At 39.4% G+C, this 14,402-nt stretch overlaps 1 protein-coding gene across 5 annotated transcripts in view; it reads left to right on the top strand.

The window, feature by feature from the left end:
- Positions 1-14,402, top strand: part of vps53 (VPS53 subunit of GARP complex) — a 300,014-nt gene that overhangs the window by 117,609 nt on the left and 168,003 nt on the right. For all 5 annotated transcript variants that reach the window (XM_069912009.1, XM_069912007.1, XM_069912008.1 and 2 more), the window contains 3 exons: positions 60-175; positions 2,115-2,234; positions 13,717-13,795. In XM_069912009.1, coding sequence (XP_069768110.1) covers positions 60-175; positions 2,115-2,234; positions 13,717-13,795 — 315 coding nt within the window. The remainder of the gene's footprint in view (positions 1-59; positions 176-2,114; positions 2,235-13,716; positions 13,796-14,402) is intronic.

The following is a 14,402-nucleotide window of genomic DNA, read 5'->3' as shown; positions in this document are numbered from 1 at the left end:
AGTGCAGATTTAGAAAGTGTGCTCTTGTGGAATTAACCTTTTCAAACTGTACTCTTTAGGTCAAGGAAATTACACGGGATATTAAGCAGCTTGACCATGCCAAACGCCACCTCACAACTTCCATCACCACACTCAATCACCTGCATATGCTGGCGGGTGGCGTTGACTCCTTGGAGTAAGTAGTCATTGGTAACGCAATTGTGAATTTTCCAGCTTGATTATAACTGCGCGTGCATTCCCACAGCCATTGCGCAAGTAATTGATTTTAAGATTGAATTGAGTTGGGCTGATTGGTAGTCACATAACAGAGAAAAAAAAGCATTGTGGTTGCATCTTAATAGGGTTCTCATCACTGATAAAATGGAAATAGGTCCTGTTCCATGCTGCATGACTTTGTCCATGCTGGGCTAGTCCCATTTGCCTGCATTTGATCCATATCCTTTGAAATCCTTCCTATCCATAAATATGTCCAGGTCTTTTGAATGTCAACATTTTGCCTATTTTAGTTTCCTTTGGCAGCTCATTCCAGCTATGGACTACCCTCTGCCAAAAAGTTGCCCCTCAGGTCACTGTACAATCTGTCTCCTCTCACCTTAAATATATTTACTCTCATTCTAGAACCATCCACTTTGGGGGGAAAAAGACTGTGACCAACCACCATATGTCCCTTGTCATTTAAAAAAATGTTCTTCAATCATCCCAAGGAATGATACTCTAAGGAATATAGACCCAAGCTATCTATCCTCTTCCTATAGCTCAAGCCCTCCAGTCCAGACAACATCGTGGTGAATCTTTTCTCCACCCTTCCAATATATTGATATCCTTCCTTTTGCTCAGCTACCAGAACGGCACATAGTATTTACTAATGTCCGGTACATCTGAATCATAAGGTCACAACTTTAGTCCTCAGTATCTCACCCAATGAGGGCAAATGTGCCAAATGCTATCTTCACCATCTTGTCCAACTGAGTTGCTGCTTTTGGGCAAATTATGCACATGTACCCTGAAGTCTCTATTCTAGGGCCCTGCCAAACATCCTGGCATCTCTGTTCCAGGGCCCTACCAATCCCTGTGCAAGTCCTATCCTGAATGAGTTCCTAAAGTGCGACATCCCATACTTGTTAAATTCCATTTACCACTCCTTTCCCCCTCCTTCCCAACTGATATCCTTCCTGTTTGAACTCCGATATCCTTCCTCTCTGTGCACTGCACCACCAAGTTTGGAGTCTTCTTAAGTTCTCCATCTTAATATGCTCCAAGGCTGCCAAACCTCCTCTGTGATACTTGTGTGGTCCAGGATCTCGCAACTCATTTCCTTGAATTTCTCGACTTTCATGGTTATTCTCCTCAGTAAAGAATGATGAGAAATATTTATTTAAAATCTCACCCATTTCATGTGATTTTAATTAAGGTTACACTATATTGAATGTGAATCTATTAATCCACATCTATCAAGAATGTACCATTTTTGTAAGAAAATCATTAATTTGTTTCTTGGATAAGACAGTCATGTTGGTCATAGACCATAAAGAAAAGCACCGACAGCAATATTGTGAATAGACAATTGACAGTGGGTGCTGGAGTCGGCCAATTGGCCTGTCGAGCCAGTACCGCCATTTTTCAGATCATGGCTGATCATTCTCTGTCAGTATCCATTCCCTGCCGTATCCCCATAACCCTTAACTCCCCTGCCCACAAGAGCCTTATCTAACTCCCTTTAGAATATATCCAGCGAATCTGCCCCTACCACCGTCTGCGGCAAAGCATTCCACAGATCCACACTTCTCTCTCTCTTTTTTTTTTATTAAGATCCACACTTCTCTAGGTAAAAATATTTCTCCTCATCTCCGTCCTAAAGGGCCTTCCCTGTATTCTTAAACTATAGTCCTAGTCTCTCCCAACACTGGGAACATGTAATCCAAATTCATCCTGTCTAGCCCCTTGATAATCCTAATTACCAGTAGAGTTCTGATCTATCAAATTATTATATTGGAATTTTATTGAAATCCAGACTATTAAGGGCTAGTCAAGGGCCTTCATATAATTTTTATTGTTATTTGAGTAAAAATTGTAAGTTGTGTTGGTGGCTGTGAGTGTACACTTTGCTTCTGCAGGGCCATGACTCGGCGTAGACAGTATGGAGAAGTGGCTAACCTCATGCAAGGGGTGGTAAATGTGCTGGAACACTTTCAAAAATATATGGGCATTCCACAGATCCGCCAGCTCTCTGAAAGGTAAAGTATCAAAGCTTCTGCATAGCTTGAGGTCGCCTTTTAAGTGGGTTTCTTGTAGAAACAAAACAAATCTGGCTTCATTTAAAAAAAAAATAGGGACTCTCCTATGTAAATTCATACCAGTTCCTTGTGATTTTTAAGCAAGCACAATTTTATTTTGTATTTCTGAAATGGGTGATATCCCTGGTATCTCCTTGTCCCCCTTGTAGAGAGGAATGGAGTAAAGAAATTAAGTTGAACACTCAGCTATGATAGAATAGTGTCTGAGGGATGACTGTCCCATCTGTATGCTTGATTGCAATTTCTAGCTCATGAATGAGTTGCTCAGATGGCAGAGTCTGTTGTTCTTTTTGTCAAGTTCAAGTTCATTCTCACTACCAAGGCACAGTGAGACAGTTCATTTTGTGAGCAGTGCAGCTGGTCAGCCCATATGTAGGACACCAGTTAAGAAACAAAATGGAGTTACAGAGAGAGAGAGAGAGACTAGTTAGCAACATAATTTCACTTGTATGATGTTCGTTCAGGAGTCTTAAAACAGCGGGAAATAAACTGCCCTTGAACCTGATGGTACGTGATGTCACACAAATCTTTCTGTGATGGGAGGAGAGAGTGGCAGAGTGGAATGAGTCTTCTAATATTTTGGTTGCTTTTCCAAGGTTCATCAAGGAGCTACCACTCCTCCCTCCTCCCTCCCTCCTCCCCCAGCACATGTTCTGTTTTTGCTGCTAACATCTGGAAAGAGGTCTCGGTGCCACAAGGCTCGCACCACCAGGTTCAGGAACAGCTGCTATCCCTTCACCATCAGACTCCTCAATCAGGGACTTGTTTTGCACTTCATTGCACGATCAGTTTGTTTACATTTCTTTATTTGTTTATATGTGCACACTGTGCACATTTTTTTTTGCTCGACCAATATTGTAATTCTGGCTTGCTCACAGGAGAAAGGATCTCATGGTTGTATATGATTCATGTATTTACTCTGACCATAAATATAAAATCTGACACGTGGCTGGAGTCAATAGATGGAGGCAGGTTTACGTGATGGTTTGAGTTGTGGTTTCCTGTAGTCTTGGTTTACAATGAATGACCTCTTGTAACCCAGAGTTGTTCAGGATATTTTTCATAAATTTATTTGAAATGAAATTGATTTTCTTTGTATTCATTGATGCCTAAAAACAGCTTAATATATGCATGCACGCATTTCATTTTGAGAGCTTGCAGATGATGTGTGTTTAAATTTTGGTCCAACGCAGGAATACTTTTGTTTAAAGTTCAGAAATAATGAATGGATGGAGAAAGTATATGCAGGCAGTGAGATATATCTGAATGTGAAAGGAGATTAAATATAGACGGCCCCTGTAATTTCCAGGGACAGGATATGTGGCAGCGGTAGATTCCCTCCCACTTTGTTGACAAGGAAGTAATACAAGGAATAAAGAAACAGGAAAAAAAGTCCCTTAAAGATTATTGACCTTGGATGAAATTTAAACCTATTCCTGTGTCTATTGCAAAAGGCAGAGTTATGCAAGACATTGGCTTTGTGAATATTTGATAGATTGGCGTCACAAGAAAGGGGCTTGAGAACACAAGAATCCTTTGAAATTTGTTCTATTTCTGTGTTATCACACTTGACTTCCTTTCTGTCTGTTTGATTTCTGATATTTTTCCCTTGTCTGGCTCGGACTTTGCAATATTGTGCATAGTGATAACAGCAGTACTTAAATGTCAGGATTCTTGAGGCATAGATAAAGAATTTCATTCCCTTTAATGTTTGGCTCAGGAAAGAATGATGCACATTTTTAGTGGTTACTGAGAGAAGAAAGAACATTAATATTCTTAGCCCTTCATCACATCTCTCAGGAAGATTCATCACATAGGATAAATTACTTTGAAGTGCAATCCAGGTTATTTTATAGGCTATCGTAGTTTCTGGACACCACTGCTGTACACATATCGGGGAGATAAATGGAAATTTAAAGTACTTTTGCCTATTGTTATTGTGGAGCAAATGTTGATGAGGAAAACAAGTTATTTTTCTTCATTTGGAACTTGGGCTTTGGTTTCACAACAATTTCAAAGAATAATTGCAAGGCGGAGAGTGGAATGTTCCGAATATGGTGCCTTAATCCTGAAATGTTTTGATTTAAAGTTGGAAGTTGTAATTGAGCCAACCCACCAGGCACAGAACCCTGAAGTCAAGAACATTTTTGTTCCCAACAGCCATCAGGCTTTTGAACCTCCCCAACTCCCCTAACCCTAATCATAAACTACTCTGGAATCACCGAAAGGTCTGTCTACACAAATGAAACATCACCTTTATTCTTGCATGAACTGCAACTGTGACAATTTATCGATCCTTTTATATTTATATTTTCTTTTGCTGTCTTGGCATTACTGTGATCATTTAATTTATTGTGTTGGAGTGTGTGTCTGAAGCAAGCAAGAATTTTGCGTGCCTTGGAATGATGCACATGACAAGCTCTCATCATCTCATAATCGAGCTGAGAAGTCGAGTTGCCTTCTTTTCAGGATCAGGTGTGACTTTCATGGGTTCAGAAATGACTGATGAGGCCAAGATAGGACCCTTGGTTCCTCAGATGAGTGGGGGGGGGGGGGATAGTGGGAGGTGTCTGATAGGAGCGTGGATGGGTACTTAATGAGATGGTATAGTCTTTCCACCATTTAAGATGAGCTCCCAATGCATGGACCTTCCCCATTTCCATTATGGGACAGAGATTCTCTCGGGGGTTGTTAAATTTTGTTTCCCAAAGAGGCTTCGAGCACATCCTTGAATCATTTCCTCTGCATATCAGATTATCTCTTCGCATGACACACAGAGGACAGGATCTGCATCAGGAACCTGGTGTTGGTCATGGTCTAATCAAGGTCGCTGAATGTAATTAAAGCCTCGGTGTTGGGATTGTTGGTCTGGGAGATGATGCTTGCTTATCCTGCCATTGGATATTAATGATTATCTAGAGACACAAGGTGGAAAATCATGGCCTCAGACCCAGCATGGTCTGCCGGGAAGTTGTGACAACCAATCCAGTAGTGTTTTTGACATTCTGACTACCTTGGGCTCTTACAGTGATAGGACAAAGTATTTGTTTAAAGACAGTTTATTGCATATGGAGTTCTCAATAGAGGAGTCATAGAGATTCAATATGTTGAATGTATTCTGTACCCTATAAAGGTGTCCCGGTTTTTATTTTTACAACTAGAATAAATAATTTTCAATTGTTGAAGAACATTGCGTTATCCTGATGTGCTTGGTAACTTCCTTCATCAACTGGCATTTGTAATTCATTGGTTATTGCTTTTAAGCAAAATAAGCAACATGTTTTTTAGCAGGAAACAAAAAAAGCAACTTTCATACATTTCTCAGATTCTCTTCAAAGGTTCTTTTTATTGTCACTTCATAACAGGTCAAACTAAAATATACATGATATTCCTCAGGTTTGTCTGGCTTAAGGGCAAACAAAGAGTTGCCATGAGAATTGCGTGGCACTTTAGCACTTGGAGCCTTTCTTGCCCGTAACACCCTCTCGAATCCTCGTTCCCATGAGCCAATCTCCATAGCCTGTTTCAGTCCTTTGGCCACAAGTCGCCAACAGCCCGCAGCCAGTGCGACCCGCTTGCTGGTGCGCTGCCGTGGTCACTATCCTGGAGGATCATCTCTTGGGGTCGTTTATATGTTTTTTTGATGTATTTTCCTCACTTTGTTGACAATAGTCCTCTGTGAGGAGTTTCCTTTTTGCACTTCTTTTATTCTTGTTTATTTGTTGCCCTTTTACTTTTTAACTTGTGTTGATTTTGCTCTTCTATTTTTTGTTAGGGATGGCAAAGTGTTCTCATTTTGCTTTTGTATAGTTCTTGCTACCTTTTCCTTCGGAACATGTTATCATCCCCCTAATTTTCCCCCTTGAAAACCAGTTCAATAGATTACATCATCTGTTCTGTTCTCATTTCCGCCATCAAGGTAACTAGGTGATTACTAAACAAAAGATGTGCTCGTACTTCAACTTGAGTGATTATTTCCTCCTTGTTTAATTAGAATCAAATCCACTGCTGTTTTTCCTTTGTGTGCTACTTCACTGCTGCTTTGGGTTCTTTAATTATTTTGTTTGTCATTTGTCTGATTATTGTGATGGAGCTTCAAAGGAACTCTCAATGATAAGTCATGTTAAAAATCACAGCTAGTGGGGCTGTGGCACTTTGCAGAGATTAAGGTCTGGAATGTTGATTTTGGCAGCTGCTACAAGGTTACGTGTGTCATTTTGTCTTTTAAAATAAAAAAAATCCAATCCCATATCAGTTTTTCCACCGATATGTGAAATGTTTTTTAAAATTTTATTGACAGAAGATCTTTGTCTGAGCACCTGACCTTTTCAATAAATCTCTGGGTTTCTTCAGTTATGCTGGTTGACCATTTAAAGAGTAATTAACAAAATTTTAATTTCCTGCAGGTAAGGAGATAATCTTCATGTGGTAAATATACTTCAGTTGTAAAACTACTTATCAACAGTTTGTCTATGATTTCCTGCCTCTTGTATAAGGGAAATCTCCATTTTTCTTTCTGTCCATCTTTATTTCCTTTCCTTCCCCCTTTTTCTCTTCTGTGTTCTCACCCTACCTGATCCTCTCTATTCTCTTTGCCCCCATTCATTCTTTATACTCCCCTCTACTTCTCAATGTTTCTTCCCCCCCCCCCCCCCCCTCCCCAAGAACAAATCAGCATTTCTCATTTGTTTTGACTCCTTCCTGGCACCATGGGAATGACTTAGATTTGACTTGGCGCCACTTGATGTGTACTTTGCAATCCAGCTCACTGCTGTATAACCTATAGCACTTTTTTACTGACTTATCAATGAGAGGACATAAAATACTCAGAGTTCTCTGCATTAAAAGTGATTGTTACGATGGAGTATCATTCTCTTAATTTTGATTTTTGACTCTCCCCATAGTCTTGCCAATCTCATTTTAGTGAGAATCCTTGGGGGGGGGGGGTTTCTATCTTTTCACGCATTTTCAATTCTCTAACATTGGACTGCCCTTTTCCTGATGGTTGCTTGTCCACTGACTTCTATAACCAGAAACCTCTCCATTTTACAAAACCTGTAGCTTTCCTCTAAATTTATTAAGACTGAATTTTCCTCTCCCCCCCCCCCACCCAGTTATTTTTCCAGTTAGTTGCAAAGTGCTCTCATGTGTTTATATAACATATTATTTATGTGTAAATGAAGAGATATTTTGCAGTCGAACTTCATTTTGAGGTAGGTGGCCAGGGAGTTGAGGTTGAAAGCTAATTTGTAATTCTTGTGCACAAGAGCAGAAAAGGACGACTGTGGCTGGTCTGATCTTGACCACAATCCACTTTTCTTGCAAGGTATCTTGTTTTAAAAAAAAATCTCTCAGTCTTGAAATTAAATTAATAGTTCTGCCTTCATTGGTTGCTGGGGTAGACTGAACCAAAGATTCATCAGAAATTTTTTTTCCTCAACTTTGTAAGAACAGGAGGAGTCACGTGATGGAGTAGTGGCCGGACGGTGAACTCCAGCCCTCTCCAGAAAAGTCGGGAAAAACAAAGGAAAACACAAAGGCACAGAAATAAAAGTTACAGAAAAGTGAGTATAAAGGTGGAAAGAAGATGGCGACAAAAAAAGAAAAATCGAAAGCAACGGTAAGAAGAGAGGAAGAGAAGACAAAGGAGGAAAAAGGTGAAGGCCTTACCTGTCCGAAGAGGCCCGCTGCGGAGAGAGAAACCCGCTCCCTCAGTTCGGTAAATAATGGACTACAAAAATGGCTCGCAGAGCCGAGTAAAAGTGCGCAACCGCGCATGCGCGAAGTATCGCGCATGCGCGATGCGAATGAAAAAAGACACACCGACGGGAGGGGGGACCAGCTGGGGAGTCGATCTCCACAGCCGGCAACGACAGCTGCAGAACACCTGCAGCAAGAAGAGACCACAGAAGACAATGGAAACAAGAAAGAAGAGGAGGAAAGGGCATCAAAGAAACAACAGATGGCCAACCCAGAGGAAGAGGAAGAGTACAGGGAAATAGAAGAAGAAAAGAAAGGCAAGGTAAAGGATATACTTGCTCTTATTAAAGGATACATGGAGTCATTTAAAGAATGGCAAACACAGGAATTTAAGGATTTAAGAAAAAGAATAAACAACACAGAAGAGAAAATAAATAAAATGGAGATTACCTTAACAGAAATGGGAAAGAAAATGGACAAGATGGAAGAGCGGGCAGTAGCAGCAGAAATGGAGGTAGAAGACTTAAAAAAGAAATTGGAGAAATCTAATAAAAAAACTAAAGAGACACAAGAACTACTAGCTCAAAAAATAGATACAATGGAAAACCATAACAGAAGAAATAACATAAAGATAGTGGGCCTTAAGGAAGATGAAGAAGGCAAGAATATGAGGGAGTTTATAAAAGAGTGGATCCCTAAGACCCTAGGATGTCCAGAACTACAGCAAGAAATGGAAATAGAAAGGGCACATAGAGTATTGGCCTCTAAACCACAACCACAACAAAAACCAAGATCTATTGTAAAATTCCTAAGATATACTACAAGAGAAAAGGTACTGGAGAAGACAATGGAAAAAGTAAGAGAGGGCAACAAACCACTGGAGTATAAAGGGCAAAAAATCTTCATTTATCCAGATATAAGTTTTGAACTCCTAAAGAAGAGAAAAGAGTTCAATACAGCAAAGGCGATTTTATGGAAGAAAGGGTATAAATTTATACTAAAGCATCCAGCGGTATTGAAAATATTTATTCCAGGACAACAAAACAGACTATTCTCGGATCCAGAAGAAGCACGAAAATTGGCAGAACAATTACAAAAATAGACTGAGGGATGAAGACGGGTAATGAGAGTTAAGATGATCACGATTGATATGTATGCGGGTAAAGAGGTATAAGAGTGAATAGAGACAATGAGCATACGTGAATGTATCTGTACTTAGAGGAAAATATAGATAGTATAGACAAGAATTAATAAGGGAAGGTAATGGAATAGAGAGAATAAGGAGGGAATTAAAAGAGGGACCTTTGTGACATATGAAAAGTGAAATCTTTTCTGGGGGAGGCGGGGTGGGGGGAAATAGTGGTCACTGCAAAATCAGTTGACGCTTGCGAGTGGATTCGCAAATCCAAATGGAGAGGGGAGATGTGGTTGTCCGACAAGGGATAAAGGACAACTCAGGAGGTGAAGGGGAGATTGGGAATAAATAAGATAGAAGTAGGAGAATAAGGAAAATGTTGGATGTTGTAGGAATGTTGTCTGGTAAAGAGTTGAAAATAAGAAAACAGAAATGGAAAAGGAGGAAAGGTAATGATGGAAAAACGGAAAGAGAAGATAAACAAAATATAAAAGGGCTACGCTGAACTATATGTCTTTAAATATTAATGGAATACATAACCAAATTAAAAAGGAAGAAACTACTAAATTTAAATGAATAAATGTATTCCATTAGAAAAAATAACATATAGGTTAAGAAATAATATTGAAATATTCGAACAAGTATAGGAGCCTTACATTAAATACAATAGCGAAAACCTACCGGGGACAAACATTACCTAAGTTGATGGAAGGAGAAGGAAAGAAAAGAATGGACTCAGTAGAATTTCTGGTGTAATTTTGTTGAATGACAACATTGTCTGACTGGCTTAATGCAACCTAGATTGTATACATAAAATGGATGAGAGGGGGGGGTGGGGGGGGGGGGGGTTTGGGAGGAAAGTGGGGGGGGGAGAAAAAGTCACTGTATATGTGTGAAAAAGAAATAGTGTATATCATGGCTAATGTGATTTATGGTGTGAAAAATAAAAATTTAAAAAAAAAAAACTTTGTAAGAACAGACTCGTCCTTTACTCTGGGACATTATTGTGATTTACCCACTGGATGACATGGCGTCTAATATGTCAGGTCCATGCAAGATGTTACAAGTTTCAATCAGATCACCTTTCATTCTTCCAGATCCAAGTTTCCAATGACTTATTTACAAGAAATGAAAAGCCATTTTCACCTGGAGTGCATTTCTTACCTGTTGCCTAATTTGGGATCTAATGTTTTTGTCTTTGAAATAAAGACCCAAAAGAAATTTCCCCTTGATGCCGATAATCTCCTGTTGAAGTAGTTCTAGTAAAAAAGAAGTTCCAAGCATTCAAATTTTCTGATCTCAAAGGAAAATGTTGTCATGACAGAGAATGCTACCAGGGCCTGCTGAAAATGGCAGACATATTCCCACAATTTAGCATTTCAAATTTTCCTCATCTTTCCTACACCCAGGCCTACCTACCACATCATTATTCCCTCTCACTAACAAAAAAAAATAGTTTAAAGAGTTTGAGACTGGCTTCCATTCTCCTCCTGCAAAGCACCACATTCATTGATGTGGTTTCGCACAGACAAATCCCAGATGTGGCTGGACGATTTCTGTGATGGTGTGGGTGGAAAGGAACATCTGTGCTACCAGGCTCCTGTTTGCAAACCTTAACTCTTGGGCCACTTCCAGATTTGTCATTTGCTTCTTTAAAAGATGGCAAAAAACAAATTCGAAAAATTACATCGGAGATTTCTTTAAACTGTTATTCTCCCTAAATCAAATCATTTACTTGGAAAAATCGCAGCCTTTCAAAGTACTCTTTAATTAATGAAACAACAAGCTGCATTCCCTGCTTAGAATGACCACAATTTGCAAATTTTGTACCTCTCGTCTTCAAAATATCTCTGCTTTATATCTGTGTGTTACATTTCCGATTATCGGAAAAGTTTGGGGCAGGATGTTTTTCAGTTCACTGGATTTTTCAGATAACCGAATAATGGCTTGAAGCAGCCTGGCAGAAGACTTGTATCAGTTAATGGAAGATCAGCTGACACCTCCCTGCCTCCGTTGCCGATCCCTTTAACTGGATTTCAGTTAGCTCTTTGCAAACATTTTTGATCAAAATCAGACTGCATGTCATGCAGAGATGGTGTAGGGCAGTATTTGTCAACTCCTAGACCAACCAGAGTGGTTCATGGATTTGTTATCGCTAGTGTACGGAAAGTAAAGGTGGTCTGTGGATGAAAAGAGTTTGAGAACCTCTGGTATAGAGCATCGATGGAGTGGTCATGCTGTCTTGAAGCTTAACATTGACAAGATGATGAACAAAAATCTGAAAATCTGTTCTAGATTTTCCAAGTCGGTAACTTGTTTCACAAGGTCCATATTCAATTGAATTTTCTTAACCTAGTCGAATAATATCTAAAGCTTCTTCTGAATCCTATCATAGAGCAAAGAACATAGAACAGTACAGGACAGGAACAGGCACTTTGTCCACTTATCTGTGCCAAACAATCAAAAAAATCAAAAATATTTCAATATTTAAATTTAATTTTAAAAATTTAGACATGTAGCACGGTAACAGGCCATTTCAGCCCACGAGTATGTGCCACCCAATTAACATACACTCTTGGTATTTTTCAATGATAGAAGTGAACCAAAATGATCCAATCATTTAAGTATTATTACAGGTTAAATAGTATTCTATTTGCCTTCTACAGGGCTGGTTTTAAAGTTTATGCCTTGTGATAAAAAGAAAATTTCTTTGAGTTTGTTTCCATATTAAAAGAAATGTTGTTTTCCTGAAACTGATAGTATATTGATTGCCATGTTGTTGTTTCGGTCCTAAACCTACATGCTGGAACATTTTGTACTTGTTCAGTTTGGTCTCCCTGTCCACATTCCATGGCTAATGAGGTTCCATGTGGTTTCTGACCAATTGCATGTTGTTTGAAGGAAAACTTCCAATGCCTTGCAAAATACACGAATTAAATTGGCTAAATCTTCCTATAAATTGTTCTCCAGCTAAACATCTAAATAGACTGGTCAACAAGACCAATTATATGTGAAACTTCTATCTATGAAAATCTCTTTGCATCTCTTGCTGTCGGGATCTAATTTACCCTTAGAAGAAGAGCTGGGTCTTTTCACTACCCCAGGATATTCCAGTAAGTCTTACAACCATTCGAATACTTTGGAAGCTTAGTCACTTATGTAATGTAGGAAATCCAGCAGCTAATTTGCACACATCAAATCCCACAAACAGGATATAATTTATAAATAAAATATCTTGCATGCGGTCTGTTGAGGATGAAAGGATGGGAGAACTCCGTACTCTTCTGTAAAATAGTGCCTTGAGATCTTTGATGACCACCCAGAGGCAGACCATGGCATAATGGCCTAGCCAAAAGTTGCACCACTGGGAGTGCACCACTCCTTTGGTTGTAGGCCAGTTAGACCTGATGTTCTCATGGACATTCAGTTGATTGACAGTTTTTTTCTTCAGTCAGATAATGTAGACATATGGTAGATTGCAACATGTATATCGTCCACTGCTTTTTAACATTACGACACTGACAGTACAAGACAGGAACAGGCACTTCATCCACATATCCATGCCAAATGATTGAAAAATCAAAAATGTTTCGATAGTTACATTTGATTTTTAAAAATCTAGACATATAGCTCGGTAACAGGCCATTTCGGCCCACGATTAAAGAACTTCCAGATACTCTGTGTGAGAGATATGAAGAGTGCCGTATAACTGCAAATTTATTTTCTTCCAGCTGAGAATTTATTCTCAATAACTTGGAATGGGACTTGAAGCAAAAACTTTCCAATACTCACTCAGACATGGGGCTCATTGGGATAACGCTGAGGTAGTGAGAAGACAAGTTTGTTTCAGTTTGATCCTGACAGCAAGAGATGCAATGAGATTTTCAAAGATCGAAGTTTCACATATATTTGGCCTTGTTGACAGTCTAATTAGAAGTGTAGCAGGAGAATTTGATTACAGGGAGACTTAACCATTTTAACTCGTGTATTTTGAAAGGTATTAGACTTCACTAACCATGGAATGTGGACCAGGATACCAAACTGAATAAGTACAAAATGTTCCCTCATGTAGGTTTAGGTTGTAACAGCAACAAGATGTATCAGCAATATACTTTCATTTTCAAGGAAACAAAATTTCCTTTAATATGGGAACAAACACAAAGAAATATCGTTTTTATCATCAGACACAAAGGTTGAAATCAGTTCTTTAGAAGACAAATTGAATAAAATTTTAATTGTAATTAAACTTAATTGATGAAAGTGACTTTACCAACCCAGCAAAGAGCGTGTGGGCGATGCACCTTGCAAACATTAGTCCTCATGAGAACGAGGAACGCCACAGCACAGTACAGGTCTTTGATGCTTTGCCATCAAAGCATCTATCATTTACCCGAAAGCCAGTGTGCACCTCATAATGCAAACAGAAAATGGAATAAATGATCGGCTTAATTTGGTTATGGTGCTCGTGTTGTCTTTGTCAAGTAACTTGAATGTTATTTTGTGAGCAGAGAGATCATTCTTTTACTATCTATTTATTTTTACAGCTGCAGAGTAAAACTTTAGGGAATTCTGGTTTTATTTTGTCAGAGTACGAGCCGCCCAGACTGAACTAGGACAGCAGATCCTGGCAGACTTTGAAGAGGCCTTCCCATCTCAGGGAACAAAGGTGAGTACCCTTGTACAAGACCCTTCTAATGTCCCTTACTCCTACACCCACTTTGTTTCCTATCTTCTAAATAAGTAACTTTTCGTGCCTTTGCTCATCTGGTTCCCAAGGCATGGCTAATTCAAATAAAGTAAGGTTATATGATGAATCACAGAAAAATTAGTGTCGGGTCGAAATGTAAACATGGGTGGCATGTTAGCATAGCGGTTAGCATAATGGTGTTGCAGCGCCAGCGACTGTGCCTGGGGTTCAAATCCCGCGTTGTCTGTAAGGAGTTTGTGCTGTGTGGGTTTTCCCCGAGGTCTCTGGTTTCTTCCCTCTGTTCGAAATGTACTGGGGGTTGTAGGTCAATTGGGTGGCATGGGCTTGTGGGGCAAAAGGTCCTGTAACTGGTGTATGTCCAAATGTAAAAATTTAAACAGGTAAAATCTTGAGCTACAAATAATGTTGAATGATGCATTCCCCCACCCCACCCCAAATATGTTATGATTCAACATCACAAAAAAAGAGAAAACGAAAAATGGAGCAGATTCCTTGTCAACCTCAAGTAATGGTTATCCTTTATTTTTGTGAGCGACCCACTGTAAATAAGACAAGCTATGTGTGG

The sequence above is a fragment of the Narcine bancroftii genome, chromosome 14, assembly GCF_036971445.1.
Source record: "Narcine bancroftii isolate sNarBan1 chromosome 14, sNarBan1.hap1, whole genome shotgun sequence".
Classification (NCBI taxonomy): Eukaryota; Metazoa; Chordata; class Chondrichthyes; order Torpediniformes; family Narcinidae; genus Narcine; species Narcine bancroftii.
Note: the sequence above shows the minus strand (reverse complement) of the source record. Positions and strands in the feature narration are given on the sequence as shown.